Here is a 16627-nt window from a genome sequence, read left to right on the forward strand (position 1 = left end):
CGGTAAGATCGTTTAATTTTTTACACATATGGTAACGCTAGAAGACATGGTCACAGTGTGACTCTTTTTATCTGTATGGAATCAAGGGTTAATATCTCCTGAGGGGGGATTGTTGAACAGTGGGGATTAATCTCATACATTTTTATTTGATTTAGACTTCATTATGTGTGAGATGTTTTCTGAGGCTCATAGGCTGAAGTTGAAACATACAGGTTACTTTCACTTTAGAGCTTGCTTTTCCTTAGCAGAGGCGGTCCTAGGTTGTGCTCCATGTGACCGGGTGTGGTCATAGTTTCACTTCCTACTCTCTGACCGTGCTGATTATCGGAGAGAAGCGGTTTACTCTGTGTGCCTGGGCCATAGGAGGTGGTGAGTGCCCCAGCCATTGGGGGTATAAAGGTGCCATTTTTATATTTTATATTGTATTATAAGGACATAGCCGATAGCTATGGAGGACTCTGACGTTTTAGAAGGTACTCCCTCTATACCTAAGACTAATGCCTGTTTATATTGTGAGGAGACCGAGGTATACCTACCCTCTCAATTATGTTCCACATGCCTAGAAAATGTGATTATGTCAACAAAGTTTAACATGTTTGATACCACTGAGCCTTCCACCTCTGAGGGGTTCCCGTCCTGTGAGGTGGGCACCCTGCTTTCATCTCCTAATACACATGCAGTTTCCCATAGCACGCCTGATCCTCCATCTGGAGGAGGCCTTTTACCTGCAGACTTCACTGCGCAGTTACAAACGGCAGTGTCTGCGGCCATTAGTGCTTTACCTTGCACTGCTAAGCGCAAGCAAAAGGTTAAATATTGCTATCCTTCCCATGTGTCATTATCTAGTTTATTTGCTATAGCTGATAGACGGTTATCTGATGATGAAGTTATTTCTGATTATTCAGAGTGTGAACTTTCTGGGTCTGAATCGGCTGCCTATAAGCCTCCGATTGCAGAGGAATCAGACTTTAGATTTAGGATGGAGCACTTGCACTTTCTTTTAAAGGAAGTTCTGGCTACCTTAGAGGTTCCAGAGGCCAAACTGCCTGAAGAATCTTTAATTCCTAAACTGGATAGACTTTACAAAAATAGGGTTGTTCCTCAGACTTTCCCTGTCCCGGTAAAGATGGCAAACATTATTAACGAATGGGAGAGGATTGGTACTTCCTTCTGCCTTTAAGAACCTGTTCCGGTCCAGGACTCTCAATTGGAGTTGTGGGTTTCCGTCCCTAAGGTGGATTGCGCTGTCTCCACGCTTGCAAAACGCACTATTATCTCACTGGAGGATAGTTTTTCATTCAGAGAGCCCATGGACAAAAATATGGAACTCTGTTAAGAAAGATGTTTCAACATTCGGGATATTTATTTCAACTAGTGGCGGCAGTGTCCGCAGTTGGGGAAGCGGCTACCTACTGGTGTGACTCCTTATTGGAATTGATCAAGGAGGAAGGTCCCCTCAATATTATTCTTGAGAGAATTAAGGCTTTAAGGGTTGCTAATTCTTTTATGTGTGATGCAAATATGCTAATAATTTGTTTAAATGCTAAAACTGCTGGGTTTTCTGTCCAGGCCCGCCGAGCTCTGTGGCTGAAGTCCTGGTCTGCGGACTTGACTTTCAAGGCCAGACTCCTTTCCCTTCCATTCAAGGGTAAGATTTTGTTTGGTTCATGCCTGGACTTCATTATTTCCACGGTTACAGGGGGCAAGGGTGCTTTCCTACAACAAGATAAAAAGAACAGATCTAAGGGACAATATAATAATTTTCGGTCTTATAAATCCCAGCTCCAGCAATCCTCTGATAAGACCGAGCAACCTCGACTTGGAAGCCGGCTCAGTCCTGGAATAAGTCCAAGAAGAGCAAGAAGCCCGCTTAGACTAAATCAGCATGAAGGGGTCACCCCCGGTCCGTCTATGGATCAGGTAGGGGGCAGACTTTTGCTTTTCTCAGAAGCTTGGTTCAGGGATGTGCAGGATCCTTGGGCTCCTGGAGGTTATTGCTCAGAATTGAGTTCAGTTCTCTTCCACCCAAGGGTAGACTCCTCTCAAATCTATCTTCAAATCCAGAGAAGAGGGATGCCTTTCTGGGGTGCGTTCGGGATCTGTCCTCCTTAGTCATTGTCCTGGTTCCCATAGAGGAACGAGGCTTGGGATACTACTCAAACCTTTTCGTGGTCCCAAAGAAGGAGGGAACTTTCCGCCCGATTCTGGACCTAAAGTGCTTAAACAAGTTCCTCAACATCTCCTCGTTCAAGATGGAGACGATAAGGTCTATCATTTCCTTAATCTAGATGGGACAGTTCATCACTACTATAGATCTGAAGGATGCTTACCTTCATGTTCCAATCCACAGGGAACACTTTCAGTTCCTAAGGTATGCCTTCCTGGACCAGCACTTCCAGTTTATTGCTCTTCCGTTTTGGCCTAGCTACTGCCCCAAGAATTTCCACAAAGGTTCTGGGGGCTCTCTTAGCCATGGCCAGAACCTAGGGCATTGCAGTAGCACCTTACTTGGATGATATTCTGGTACAAGCACCGTTCTTTTGTCTAGTGGAAGAACATTCGGAATCTCTTCTCTCACTTCTTCAATCCCATGGATGGAAGATAAACTTAGAAAAGAGTTCTCTTATTCCAAGCACCAGGGTAGAATTCCTGGGCACTATAATAGACTCACTAGTTATGAGGATATTTTTTTCAGACCAGAGACGCTGCAAGCTGGCTTCGGCATGTCTTGCCCTCCAGACCTCCTCAAGGCCCTCTGTTTTGCATTGTATGGAAGGGATTGGTCTCATGGTGTCCAGCATGGACATAGTTCTCTTTGCCAGGTTCTGTCTCAGACCGTTACAGCTGTGCATGCTGAGACAGTGGAATGGCAATCATGCGGATCTGTCTCAACAGATCCCTCTGGACAACCGGTCGAGAGAATCGCTCTCTTGATGGCTCTGTCCAGATCACCTGTCCCGAGGGACATCCTTTTTAAGACCATCCTGGGAGATTGTGACTAAAAATGCGAGTTTCTTAGGATGGGGAGCAGTTTGGGGAGCTAAGAAGGCTCAGGGCCTTTGGTCTCGGGAGGAGAGCTCTCTTCTAATCAACATTCTGGAACTTCGAGCTATCTTCAATGCTCTGAAGGCTTGGCCACGTCTGGGTTTGTTCCAGTTTATCAGATTCCAATCGGACAATATCACCTCGATGACTTACATCAACCACCAGGGAGGAACGAGGAGCTCCCTAGCAATGAGGGAGGTATCTCGGATTCTGGAGTGGGTGGAGGCCCACAACTGTTCGCTGTCATCTATCCATATTCCAGGTGTGGACAACTGGGAAGCAGATTTTATCAGCAGACAATCTTTTCATCCGGGGGAATGGTCTCTCCATCCCGAGGTGTTTGCGTATGCAACAGGTGGTGGACATGGTGTTTTGTCTCAATACCAATGCAACCTCAGTAATTACTAAATTTTATGTTTCATTTGTAGACCTTTTCTATGTGACATTTCTCTTTCGTGGCCTTACTGTTGCCCAATGCCTTCCTGCATCACTTGGATCAAATTGATCTACTGGTGCAGAATGAAGGTTTACAATCATTAAATCTGACAATGTTGAAGTTATGAGGGAGGAGCACCAGTCACTTTGATCCTCTTCATTTTGGAAAAGCCTTTTTCACATTCTGATGTGCTGACTGGCAAAGTTAGGATCAAGTCCATCAAACTCAGAAGATGGCAACATTTATCTCCGATTTCTCTGTTGAGCTCAGGCCAGGTGGCAGTTTTCAGCTTCTTCTCCCAGTCATTCTTTTATATAAGCTAGTCTTAAGAACTGTCCATTTATTCTCTATTTTCCTACAATTAACACCCTGTGCCTCTAATACTGGCTGAAACTGACTGATCAGAGTTCCAATGTCTTCATTGCCAAAGTCTAGAAGAAAGAAAAAAACAAAAAACTTGCAAACACGTTTGATGCATTTTTTTTTGTTTTGCTAAAACTAAACTATACTAATTAGGACATATTAAACAAAAATATGTAATTCAATAACATCTTTTTGTTTAATATGTCCTAATAGTATTTTACATTTGAGAAAATCTCTTATTACATTTTAAATGTAGAAATACCTTCTAAGTTTTCTTTGTCAGGCCATGTTTTGAAGGATGTCACTGATGTTGCCTGAAGAACTCCTCCTTTAATGTATTTAAAGAGATCTTCAAAGCTGGACTGTATTGCTTCCAGAAACTTCTTTTTTGAACTCTTGAAGGCATCATTCTTTCTTTTCAACTCAACTCCTTCAAACCTAGCTGTGCCTTCCTCGTCATACTGAATAGAATGAAGAAGTGACCCAGGTACAGGCCTGGAACATATATGAACATAAGATAAAAACCTTTTATAGAACAAAAAAACAAAACAAAAAAGTACATGCCTCTCTTTCAGAGCAATTAGTATTTTTTTGTCACTTCCAAACTGTTGTGGACATCTAAAACACTTGCATTTTGGTTCTGATGAGTGTTGGACAAGTTGCATAGCTGTAAAAGCACCTCATACATAAAGCAAGCATACTTGACTATTGACAGACTTGTAGCAGCTCTGTAAAAGCATCTGGCCTTTGCATGCTGTTCTCCTCTCTCACCTTTTGCATCAGGGGATTGGATCTAGAAATAAACAGAAAGTATACATAATTGCCCTGCTTATTTCTCCTTTTATTCTTTCTCTTTCTCTCTCTATGATTTTTTGGTTTCTCAATTTTGAGAGAAAGAGAGAGCGAGAGAAGGGAGAGCTAGAGAAAGAGGCAGAGAGAGAGAGTGAAGGAGAGCAGCACAGGAGAGATAAAAGGAGTTAGAGGTAGGGGGAAAGGGACAGAGGGAAGAACAGGAGTGGGGAGGGTGGAGGGAGAGAAAAGGGGCTTGAGAGACATGGGGAGAAAGGGAAGGCTGGAGAGATAGAGAGAGCAGAGGTCTACACACCTGATCAAGATAGTGTATGATTGCTCTGTAACCTTTAAGGGAAATGGTCAAGTGCACATCTGCTTGTGTAGGCAATAGTGTCCTCATTTTCAAAGAAGCATAACTTTTCTTAAGATTTGCACGGTTGAGTGCCAACTTGTGATAAAATAAATATAACCCTAGAAGTAGATCCTTTAACTTCTGATGACTCTCATTATTCGCTGCTGTGTCCCTGACACTGAGCTCCAAGCGGTGACTCATGCAGTGAATTGCAATGATATGCTTTCTCTGTCCTTTTAATTTTTGCACAACTCCTCCATTTTTTCCCAGCATCACTGCTGCTCCACCAGTGCCCATTGCAACTAGTTTTGTCCTTCCACAACTGGTCAAGGTGTTGTGTAACTGCTATATTTACTGCCTAAGAAATTGTTTCAGCATCAGCCTTTTCAACTGACTGCAAAGCCGCAAATGCTGTGTGTACCTTGCCTTTTACTGCAAATCTGGCATTAATAATTTCTCCCTCCACCACTGCACTTTCAACTGAACCATCACAAAAGACTGCAAGAAACTTGGCAGCTCCTTATTTGATTTTGTATGTTGTCTTTTTTCCTGTGCAATAAAGTGTACAAATAACCGTGCTGATATGGCATTAAGATAGGTATCTCCCACATCCAAACCCTTTATTTTGTCGTCTATAGAAAAAAGGAGATAAAAATGACCATTTTGGACAGAAAGTATCATAAACTAAGCAGACAGTTGGCAAAAAGCCAAACACACTTTATACAATAAAAGCAGACACTTACTTGCACAAATCTGGAAAGTCAGAGAAAGGCCTTGATTTAATGGCAAGCAGATCAGCATTGCAAAACAGTAGTTTTAGTTTCTCTGCCTGTGCCTTTGTCAGGTGTTTCAGTCTGCTTTAATTTCCGGTTTGACTCACAATGGACACTCCACAGATGCCCTGATGAAAGCTCATGTGATCGAATACTTTCAAGTTTCATTGTGCTGGTACCTTCCACAAATGCATTCTGTTTGTTTGAAAATGCCTGGCATACACTACATAGCATAACCTGTTTTGAACTGTTGTACACAAGCCACTCTCTCTTTTCCCCCTTATCATTAATCATCCAGCTGTCTTTGAATTGTCTCTCTCTCTTTTCCTTTTCATATTGTCTGTCCTTTCTCTCTTTTCTGCATCATCTACCTTCTTCTTCTTTGATGGTTCACTGACATTATCAAGATAGCGCCACATCATATAACCAAAACTTTGAAATTAAACACAAATTATCAGTAAGTCTGCAAAATATAGATTAATGTAAACCTGAGCAGCAGTGTCTGCTGCCGGTATTCTGCTTCCAAAAAATAGTGCATATGCTGTGATATCGCTAAGGTAACTTCCAGAAGCATGGTCGGTATGTCAGAAAAATATAGAGTAATGCAAACCTGAGCAGCCCTTCTTTCATTATTTCCGCTGGTATTGTAGTCCATACAAAATTGTGCATCAGCTGCGACATCGCTAACAAAGTACTGCCATTAACAAGGCTGTTTGCTGTGACATCAATCCAATCCAGAACACAAGCTTGTATCATTGTTGCCAAATAAAAGTGCATATGTTCCAAAAAAAATATATAGTGCGCTCTGCTGTGACATCACTAACACCGGACCACAAGCTAGTATTAAGGGGCTGCTGTAAAAAAATTGTGCGGCTGCAGTATTAAGCTGCAAAAAAAGCTATGACACAATATTATGCCCCCCAAAAAATAGTGCAAAGCTGCCATGGTGAGATCGCCAGCCGGGCTGGTAAATTGAAAATTTTACTTGCCCGCAAGAATTTTTACTCGCTATTGGTCGACCATCTATTCATATGCCCAGGGTGTGATGTGACGAGCTTTGCACACCTGGATTTAGGGATTTTCTGCCATTCTTCTCTGCAGATCTTCTCAGGCAATGTCAGTTTGGATGGGGCCCGTCAGTGGACAGCCATTTTCAGGTCTCTTGAGAGATGTTCGATTGTGTTCAAGTTCAAGTTCTGACTGAGGCTCTCAAGGACATTCACTTCATTATCTTGGCTGTGTGCTTATGGCCATTGTCCTGTTGCAAGGTAAACCTTTGACCCAGTCTATGGTCCTCAGCGCTCTTGACTAGGTTTTCATTAAGGAAAGCTCTATAATTTCCTGTGCTCAGCTTTTCTTCAACCCTAACCAGTCCCCCTCTGAAAAATAGTCTCACAGCATGATGCTACCACTGCCATGCTTCACCTTTGGGATGGTATTGTGCATGTGATAAGCAGTTCCTAGTTTCCTCCAGACATGATGTTTGGAATTGAGGCTAAACTGTTTGTTTCATCAGACTGTGAGTCCTGTAGGTGTAAATTCCAAGCATGGTTTCATGTGTCTTGCACTGAAGAAAGGCCATTCTGCCATAAAGCCCAGATTGTTGGTGTGTTGCAGTAGTTTTTGTCCTTCTGCAAGTTTCCCCCATCTCCACACCACATGATATCTGGAGCTCAGAGCGACCATTGGGTTCCTCAATTCCTCAGTTTGGCTGGACGTCCGGTTCTAGGAAGAGTCCTGGTTGTTGCAAATTTCTTACACCTATGAATTATGGAGGCCTCCGTTGCTCTTGGGAACCTTCAATGCAGCCAAAATCTTTTTCTAGCCTTCCCCAGATCTGTGCCTTGACACAATCCTAACTCTGCAGGTAGTTTATTTGACCTCATGGATTGAATTTTGAGCTGATATGCATTTTCAGCTGTGAGGCCTTATATAGACCAGGTGTGTGCCTTTCCATATCATGTTCAAATAATATAATATGCCACAGGTGGACTACAATCAAAGCGTAGAAACAGCTCAAAGATAATCCAGAGATATGAGCTAAATTTCAAGTGTCATAAGTATTCAGACCATCCTGGTTTGTTATTGGGAAGTCTGATTGTGACTGTAATGGAATATATTACTGTTAATTCTGTATACCTGGTGATTTTGCATAAATATGATTTTTCCGTTGTTTTTTAATTTAAGAGACTCTTCTTTTTTTCTTTGTTTTCCCTTTTTTTCTCCCTTTCTTCTCCCCTCCTCCCTCTTCCCTGTCCCCCCTCTTTCGACTCCCTCCTTTATATTTATAATAAAAAGATGAGGAATAATGGGTCAATTTAGAATTTTATCATGGAATGTCGGGGGAATAACCTCTCCAGTTAAACGTAAACAAATTATTTCCTTATTAGGTAAACAAACCCCTGACATCATGTTTTGCAGGAAACTCACCTGAAAGACAAAGAGCTCCCAAAGTTAAAATCACGATGGGTAGGAGAAGTCATTGCCACTCCCTGTTTGAGACACTAATGTGGAGTGGCTATCCTACTCCATAAAAAATTAGAGTATCAAATTATTAGAACTGACTATGATTCTAATAGCAGATTCATTATAGTCCACATTTCCATTGAAGGTGTTAAATATATTCAATGCAATGTCTATGGCCCAAATAAGTTTTCACCTGAATTTTAGGATAAGATTAAAACAAAATTATATCCTTACTGTAGTTCAGATTAATATTGGGAGGTGATTTTAATATGACCCTTTGCCCTAGAATTGATAGAATGTTTTCCAAAAAAGGACAAGATAATAAAGAAGCCAAATATTTTAAAAATTTAAAATTCCCTTACGTATATGCGTTTTCGTGTGAGTCTAAATTCCACCGCACGTTTTCTAGAATTGACTACATCTTAGTTTCAGAACAACTTTTATTATTAGAATCTATTACTAAAATGAATGATATTATGGTCTCAGATCACACTATAATTTCTCTAACCTTACTTTCTTCACACCAAACAAATAATCAAAATATAAGTTTTACCTTCCCATGCTATTTAATGAAAAACAATAAATTTATCAACTAGTTAAAATAGCAATGGCAAGACTATTGCATAATTTATTACCAGTACTTTAAGAAAATATAAATTTTCTGGGAAGCTTTTAAGGCTGTTTTGAGAGGACAAATCAAGTCTTTTATGTGTAATTGGAAACGAAAGCGTACAATGAAAGAAACACAATTATCTAACTGTGTTACAAAATGCCTATAGTCGTTACAGGACTTCTTCAACACAGTCTAACTGGTTCCAATATTCCCAGGCTAGAATGGAAAGAGACATATTTATCAAACAACAATGTTTAGAGGAAGAGACTAAACTGAGTAATCATTTTAAAGGGCACTATGGTAGCTCCTCTAAATATCTGGCCCAGATAGTTAAGAATAGAAAAAGCAGAAATTATATATCAGCCATTAAAGATAATACAATGAGATCCACTGACAATAAAAATATTAGAGAAGATTTTTATAACTATTTCTCTAATTTATATTCTAAGCAGGATATAGATTTAAGTAAGAAAGAATCTTTTTGGGCCAAGACTATACTTCCATGCATCTCGGTCTCAGACCTAGAAATTCTGAACGCCCTGATTCTAATAGAAGAGGTTGAACAGATAATCAAGAATGCTAAATTAAATAAAGCTGCTTGCCCATACTTGCTCCCGATGGAACTATATAAAATTCTTTCTGAAGATCTCAGTAGTTTTCTTGTGGTCCTTTTTAATACTTATTATATAACATCCTCCCCTATTTCCAATTATTTTCCAAAAAGGGAAAGGCAGTGAGCAACTATCTTCCTACAGACCTATATCCGTGCTAAATGCAGACTATAAAATACTTGTTTCAATTATTGCTAATAAACTTAAATGCTGCCTTCATATAATAATTCATCCTGATCAAACAGGTTTTATGCTCGGCAGAAATGTCACCTCTAATTTAAGAAAAGTGGAGATCCTGTTGGACTTTGTGTGTATCCAAAATAAGTCAATAGAAAATTATAAATATCAGGTAAGGATATTGCTATTCTGTCCATAGATGTCGAGAAGACTTTTGATTCCATTTCTTGGGATCATTTGCTATATACCCTAAACCAATTTGGCTTTAAAGGCTATTTCTTGGACTTCATAGCTAAAATCTACAAGTCACCCTACTCTTTACTTTTAATAAATGGAAACCTTTAATCTAAAATCATTTTAGAACGTGGGACTAGACAAGGCTGTCCTTTGTCTCCCCTATTGTTTAATATTTCTATAGAGCCATTAGCGGTCTGGCTACACCAGGAGCTGGGAGGAATAAGAGTCGGTTCAACGGCTTATAAAATTTCACTTTATGCGGACGATCTTCTGATTTTCCTAGAAGACTCTAATAATTATAATTTTCAAAAAATGTTATATATGTTGTCAGTCTTTAGTTCTTTTTCGGGTTATAAGGTTTACATTGCTAAAAGTGAATTAATGTGGATCCAGAAACTTTAAGATAGTTACTTAGATCACCCTTTTAAAAATACAGACTGCATTAAATATCTGGGTATTACATTACATAAAAACCCTAGGATATGGTACAATTTAAACTACCCACAAGTATTTCAAAAGGCAACTCTGTATTTAAAAAACTGGGTAGCTTTTCCTCTTTCTCTTTCGGCTTGTGTGAATTTAGTTAAAATTATCATATTTCCGAGGATACGTTCTATACTTCATAATCTACCTCTTTTCATTCCAAACTATGAAATTCGGAAGTTATATTCAGCCTGTTCTTGTTTTCTCTGGAGAGGTCTTAAACCATGTATTTCTATATCAAAACTTTGTAAAAAAATTCGGGGGTTTTGCTCTTCCTGATATTAAACTTTATAATCTTTCTACTTTAGTTAAGAAAGCATTGGAAGAACCCTCACTCGTTGAACTTTACATGTTTTCGTAATTCACTTTTACAACAAATAGTTTTTGAGGCATATAATATAGATCCTCTTCTCAAAGATAAGGTCTGGGAGTTTTTTAAAAAATGGAGTCCTATGATTAAGCTATCCCCACTTACAATACAAAAACAGATCTTGGCCCCTCTTGCTTTTACAAATGCTTTCCGTGAATTTTTCAATACCAACCTTTAAACTGCATCAACATGTATTATTGATTTGGGGACTAATGATTACAGCTTTATATATCCAGATAAAGGCTATGTTTGTAAGGAGATGGGATGGAGACTGGGTTAGGAGGAGAGAGGGAACGTTTCTTCCCTTCCTTCCCCCTTTTTTTTTTTTTTTTCCTTTTTTTTTTCCTCCCTTTTTCTAAAATATAAGATCCGAAGGGACAATATTGATCTTCAAGGTGTTTTAAGAATAAAATGTAGCCCTTTATGTCAGAGTATTTACTTTTTATTTTATGTATCATGTTAGAAAGCTGTAACTCTGTGTTATAATTTTGTTCGGTTGTTGTTGTTTTTTTTCTTTTGCTGTATAAAATACTTTGGATGTATAATAAAATAAATCTTTTTAAAAAAAAAAAAAAAGTTTTCAGACCATTTGCTTTATGTCAATGCGATATTTCAGTTTTGACTTATCAAAAATCTGGTGTTTGCTTTGTCATTATGGGGTATGGAATATAGATTGATGGGGTTTGAATACTTTCTAAATGCACTGTAGCATTGATATTAATACTAAACATGTACAGAAAGGTTTTCTGAGAAAAAAACAACAGCAAAAAAACATCTTGAAGCACTGCAATAATATTGGGCAAAATCATTTAAAAATACTTGATGACTTTTTCTAATTAATTTTATAATGGATTTGAATGACTTTGAGTTAGAAAAACCCTCAAACATTTTGCATAGATAAACTACTTTGCACAGATCTTCTAATGAATTGGAATTTACCCTATTGTTTGTGTGTGACATTGTATGAAACCTTTTAGCTTTTTCAAAGCATCTTTTTTTTGTCCTTTACAGGTACATGTGAATCCTTGTTTTTATCAAAAGGCTAGCACAAATTCTTTTTCACCTTTGGAAAGAGACAAATGGCATTGGCTGCACAATGGTGACTGCTTTTCCCTCTTACCAGACAAATATATTTTTCGCATCATTACTGCACATTCAGCAGAGATATTAAAAAGGTAAAGGCAAATATTTATTTATGATTAGATCTGTTTCTTTTTCATTACAATTTCTACTTTAAAGGGACAGTCTAGTCCAGAATTTTTCTTGTTTAAAAAGATAGATAATCCCTTTGTTATCCATTCCCCATTTTTGCATAACCAACACAGTTATATTAATTTACCTTTCTTTCATGTAATTAGCAAGAGTCCATGAGCTAGTGACGTATGGGATATACATTCCTACCAGGAGGGGCAAAGTTTCCCAAACCTCAAAATGCCTATAAATACACCCCTCACCACACCCACAAATCAGTTTTACAAACTTTGCCTCCTATGGAGGTGGTGAAGTAAGTTTGTGCTAGATTCTACGTTGATATGCGCTCCGCAGCAGGTTGGAGCCCGGTTTTCCTCTCAGCGTGCAGTGAATGTCAGAGGGATGTGAGGAGAGTATTGCCTATTTGAATTCAATGATCTCCTTCTACGGGGTCTATTTCATAGGTTCTCTGTTATCGGTCGTAGAGATTCATCTCTTACCTCCCTTTTCAGATCGACGATATACTCTTATATATACCATTACCTCTACTGATTCTCGTTTCAGTACTGGTTTGGCTTTCTACTACATGTAGATGAGTGTCCTGGGGTAAGTAAGTCTTATTTTCTGTGACACTCTAAGCTATGGTTGGGCACTTTTATATAAAGTTCTAACTATATGTATTCAAACATTTATTTGCCTTGACTCAGGATGTTCAACGTTCCTTATTTCAGACAGTCAGTTTCATATTTGGGATAATGCATATGAATAAAACAATTTTTTTCTTACCTTAAAATTTGACTTTTTTTCCCTGTGGGCTGTTAGGCTCCCGGGGGCTGAAAATGCTTCATTTTATTGCATCATTTTTGGCGCAAATTTTTTTTTCTGTTTCCGTCGTCATAAGTGTCGCCGGAAGTTGCCTCATTTTTTTACGTTTTTTGCGCCAAAAGTGTCGGCGTTCCGGATACAGCGTCATTTTTGGCGCCAAAAGCATTTAGGCGCCAAATAATGTGGGCGTCTTTTTTGGCGCTAAAAAATATGGGCGTCACTATTGTCTCCACATTATTTAAGTCTCATTATTTATTGCTTCTGGTTGCTAGAAGCTTGTTCACTGGCATTTTTCCCCATTCCTTAAACTGTCATTTAAGGAATTTGATCAATTTTGCGTTATATGTTGTTTTTTCTATTACATATTGCAAGATGTCCCAGATTGACACTGAGTCAGAAGATACTTCTGGAAAAACGCTGCCTGGTGCTGGATCTACCAAAGTTAAGTGTATCTGCTGTAAACTTGTGGTATCTATTCCTCCAGCTGTTGTTTGTAATGAATGTCATGACAAACTTGTTAATGCAGATAATATTTCCTTTAGTAATGTTACATTACCTGTTGCTGTTCCATCAACATCTAATACTCAGAGTGTTCCTGTTAACATAAGAGATTTTGTTTATAAATCCATTAAGAAGGCTATGTCTGTTATTCCTCCTTCTAGTAAACGTAAAAGGTCTTTTAAAACTTCTCATTTTTCAGATGAATTTTTAAATGAACATCATCATTCTGATTCTGATAATGGTTCCTCTGGTTCAGAGGATTCTGTCTCAGAGGTTGATGCTGATAAATCTTCATATTTATTCAAAATGGAATTTATTCGTTCTTTGCTTAAAGAAGTCTTAATTGCATTAGAAATAGAGGATTCTGGTCCTCTTGATACTAAATCTAAACGTTTAAATAAGGTTTTTAAATCTCCTGTAGTTATTCCAGAAGTTTTTCCTGTCCCTGATGCTATTTCTGAAGTAATCTCCAGGGAATGGAATAATTTGGGTAATTCATTTACTCCTTCTAAACGTTTTAAGCAATTATATCCTGTGCCATCTGACAGATTAGAATTTTGGGACAAAATCCCTAAAGTTGATGGGGCTGTCTCTACTCTTGCTAAACGTACTACTATTCCTACGGCAGATAGTACTTCCTTTAAGGATCCTTTAGATAGGAAGATTGAATCCTTTCTAAGAAAAGCTTACTTATGTTCAGGTAATCTTCTTAGACCTTCTATATCTTTAGCGGATGTTGCTGCAGCCTCAACTTTTTGGTTAGAAGCTTTAGCGCAACAAGTAACAGATTATAATTCTCATAGCATTGTTAATCTTCTTCAACATGCTAATAATTTTATTTGTGATGGTATCTTTGATATCATTAGGGTTGATGTCATGTATATGTCTCTAGCTATTTTAGCTAGAAGAGCTTTATGGCTTAAAACTTGGAATGCTGATATGTCTTCTAAGTCAACTTTGCTTTCCCTTTCTTTCCAGGGTAATAAATTATTTGGTTCTCAGTTGGATTCTATTATCTCAACTGTTACTGGAGGGAAAGGAACTTTTTTACCACAGGATAAAAAATTTAAAGGTAAATTTAGATCTAATAATCGTTTTCGTTCCTTTCGTCACAATAAGGAACAAAAGGCTGATCCTTCACCCACAGGAGCGGTATCAGTTTGGAAACCATCTCCAGTCTGGAATAAATCCAAGCCTTTTAGAAAACCAAAGCCAGCTCCCAAGTCCACATGAAGGTGCGGCCCTCATTCCAGCCCAGCTGGTAGGGGGCAGATTACGATTTTTCAAAGAAATTTGGATCAATTCAATTCACAATCTTTGGATTCAAAACATTGTTTCAGAAGGGTACAGAATTGGCTTCAAGATAAGGCCTCCTGCAAAGAGATTTTTTCTTTCCTGTGTCCCAGTAAATCCAGCGAAGGCTCAAGCATTTCTGAAATGTGTTTCAGATCTAGAGTTGGCTGGAGTAATTATGCCAGTTCCAGTTCTGGAACAGGGGCTGGGGTTTTATTCAAATCTCTTCATTGTACCAAAGAAGGAGAATTCCTTCAGACCAGTTCTGGATCTAAAAATATTGAATCGTTCTGTAAGGATACCAACATTCAAAATGGTAACTATAAGGACTATCCTGCCTTTTGTTCAGCAAGGTCATTATATGTCCACAATAGATTTACAGGATGCATATCTGCATATTCCGATTCATCCAGATCACGATCAGTTTCTGAGATTCTCTTTCCTAGACAGGCATTACCAGTTTGTGGCTCTGCCGTTTGGCCTAGCAACAGCTTCAAGAATTTTTACAAAGGTTCTCGGTGCCCTTCTGTCTGTAATCAGAGAACAGGGTATTGTGGTATTTCCTTATTTGGACGATAACTTGGTACTTGCTCAGTCTTCACATTTAGCAGAATCTCATACGAATCGACTTGTGTTGTTTCTTCAAGATCATGGTTGGAGGATCAATTTACCGAAAAGTTCATTGATTCCTCAGACAAGGGTAACCTTTTTAGGTTTCCAGATAGATTCAGCGTCCATGACTCTGTCTCTGACAGACAAGAGACGTCTAAAATTGATTACAGCTTGTCGAAACCTTCAATCACAATCATTCCCTTCGGTAGCCTTATGCATGGAAATTCTAGGTCTTATGACTGCTGCATCGGACGCGATCCCCTTTGCTCGTTTTCACATGCGACCTCTTCAGCTCTGTATGCTGAACCAGTGGTTCAGGGATTACACAAAGATATCTCAAGTAATATCTTTAAAACCGATTGTACGACACTCTCTGACGTGGTGGACAGATCACCATTGTTTAGTTCAGGGGGCTTCTTTTGTTCTTCCGACCTGGACTGTAATTTCAACAGATGCAAGTCTGACAGGTTGGGGAGCTGTTTGGTGGTCTCTGACAGCACAAGGGGTTTGGGAATCTAAGGAGGTGAGATTACCAATCAATATTTTGGAACTCCGTGCAATTTTCAGAGCTCTTCAGTCATGGCCTCTTCTAAAGAGAGAATCGTTCATTTGTTTTCAGACAGACAATGTCACAACTGTGGCATACATCAATCATCAAGGAGGGACTCACAGTCCTCTGGCTATGAAAGAAGTATCTTGGATACTGGTATGGGCGGAATCCAGCTCCTGTCTAGTTTCTGCGGTTCATATCCAAGGTATAGACAATTGGGAAGCGGATTATCTCAGTCGCCAAACGTTACATCCGGGCGAATGGTCTCTTCACCCAGAGGTATTTCTTCAGATTGTTCAAATATGGGGACTTTTAGAAATAGATCTGATGGCTTCTCATCTAAACAAGAAACTTCCCAGGTATCTGTCCAGATCCAGGGATCCTCAAGCGGAAGCAGTGGATGCATTGTCACTTCCTTGGAAGTATCATCCTGCCTATATCTTTCCGCCTCTAGTTCTTCTTCCAAGAGTAATCTCCAAGATTCTGAAGGAATGCTCGTTTGTTCTGCTGGTGGCTCCAGCATGGCCTCCCAGGTTTTGGTATGCGGATCTTGTCCGGATGGCCTCTTGCCAACCGTGGACTCTTCCGTTAAGACCAGACCTTCTGTCGCAAGGTCCTTTTTTCCATCAGGATCTCAAATCCTTAAATTTAAAGGTATGGAGATTGAACGCTTGAATCTTAGTCAAAGAGGTTTCTCTGACTCTGTGATTCATACTATGTTACAGGCTCGTAAATCTGTATCTAGGAAAATATATTATAGAGTCTGGAAGACTTACATTTCTTGGTGTCTTTCTCATCATTTTTCCTGGCATTCTTTTAGAATTCCGAGAATTTTACAGTTTCTTCAGGATGGTTTGGATAAAGGTTTGTCTGCAAGTTCCTTGAAGGGACAAATCTCTGCTCTTTCTGTTCTCTTTCACAGAAAGATTGCTAATCT

The 16627-nt window shown here is 39.1% G+C and overlaps 1 protein-coding gene across 3 annotated transcripts in view; it reads left to right on the forward strand.

The window, feature by feature from the left end:
- Nucleotides 1-16627, forward strand: part of APLF (aprataxin and PNKP like factor) — a 1047939-nt gene that overhangs the window by 250679 nt on the left and 780633 nt on the right. For 2 of the 3 annotated variants that reach the window (XM_053712114.1, XM_053712115.1), the window contains exon 3: nt 11730-11893. The exons of the other annotated variant lie outside the window; for it this stretch is intronic. In XM_053712114.1, the coding sequence (XP_053568089.1) occupies nt 11730-11893 (164 nt within the window). The remainder of the gene's footprint in view (nt 1-11729; nt 11894-16627) is intronic. 3 annotated transcript variants of the gene reach the window in all.

This window comes from Bombina bombina, chromosome 4 (assembly GCF_027579735.1).
Source record: "Bombina bombina isolate aBomBom1 chromosome 4, aBomBom1.pri, whole genome shotgun sequence".
NCBI lineage: Eukaryota > Metazoa > Chordata > Amphibia > Anura > Bombinatoridae > Bombina > Bombina bombina.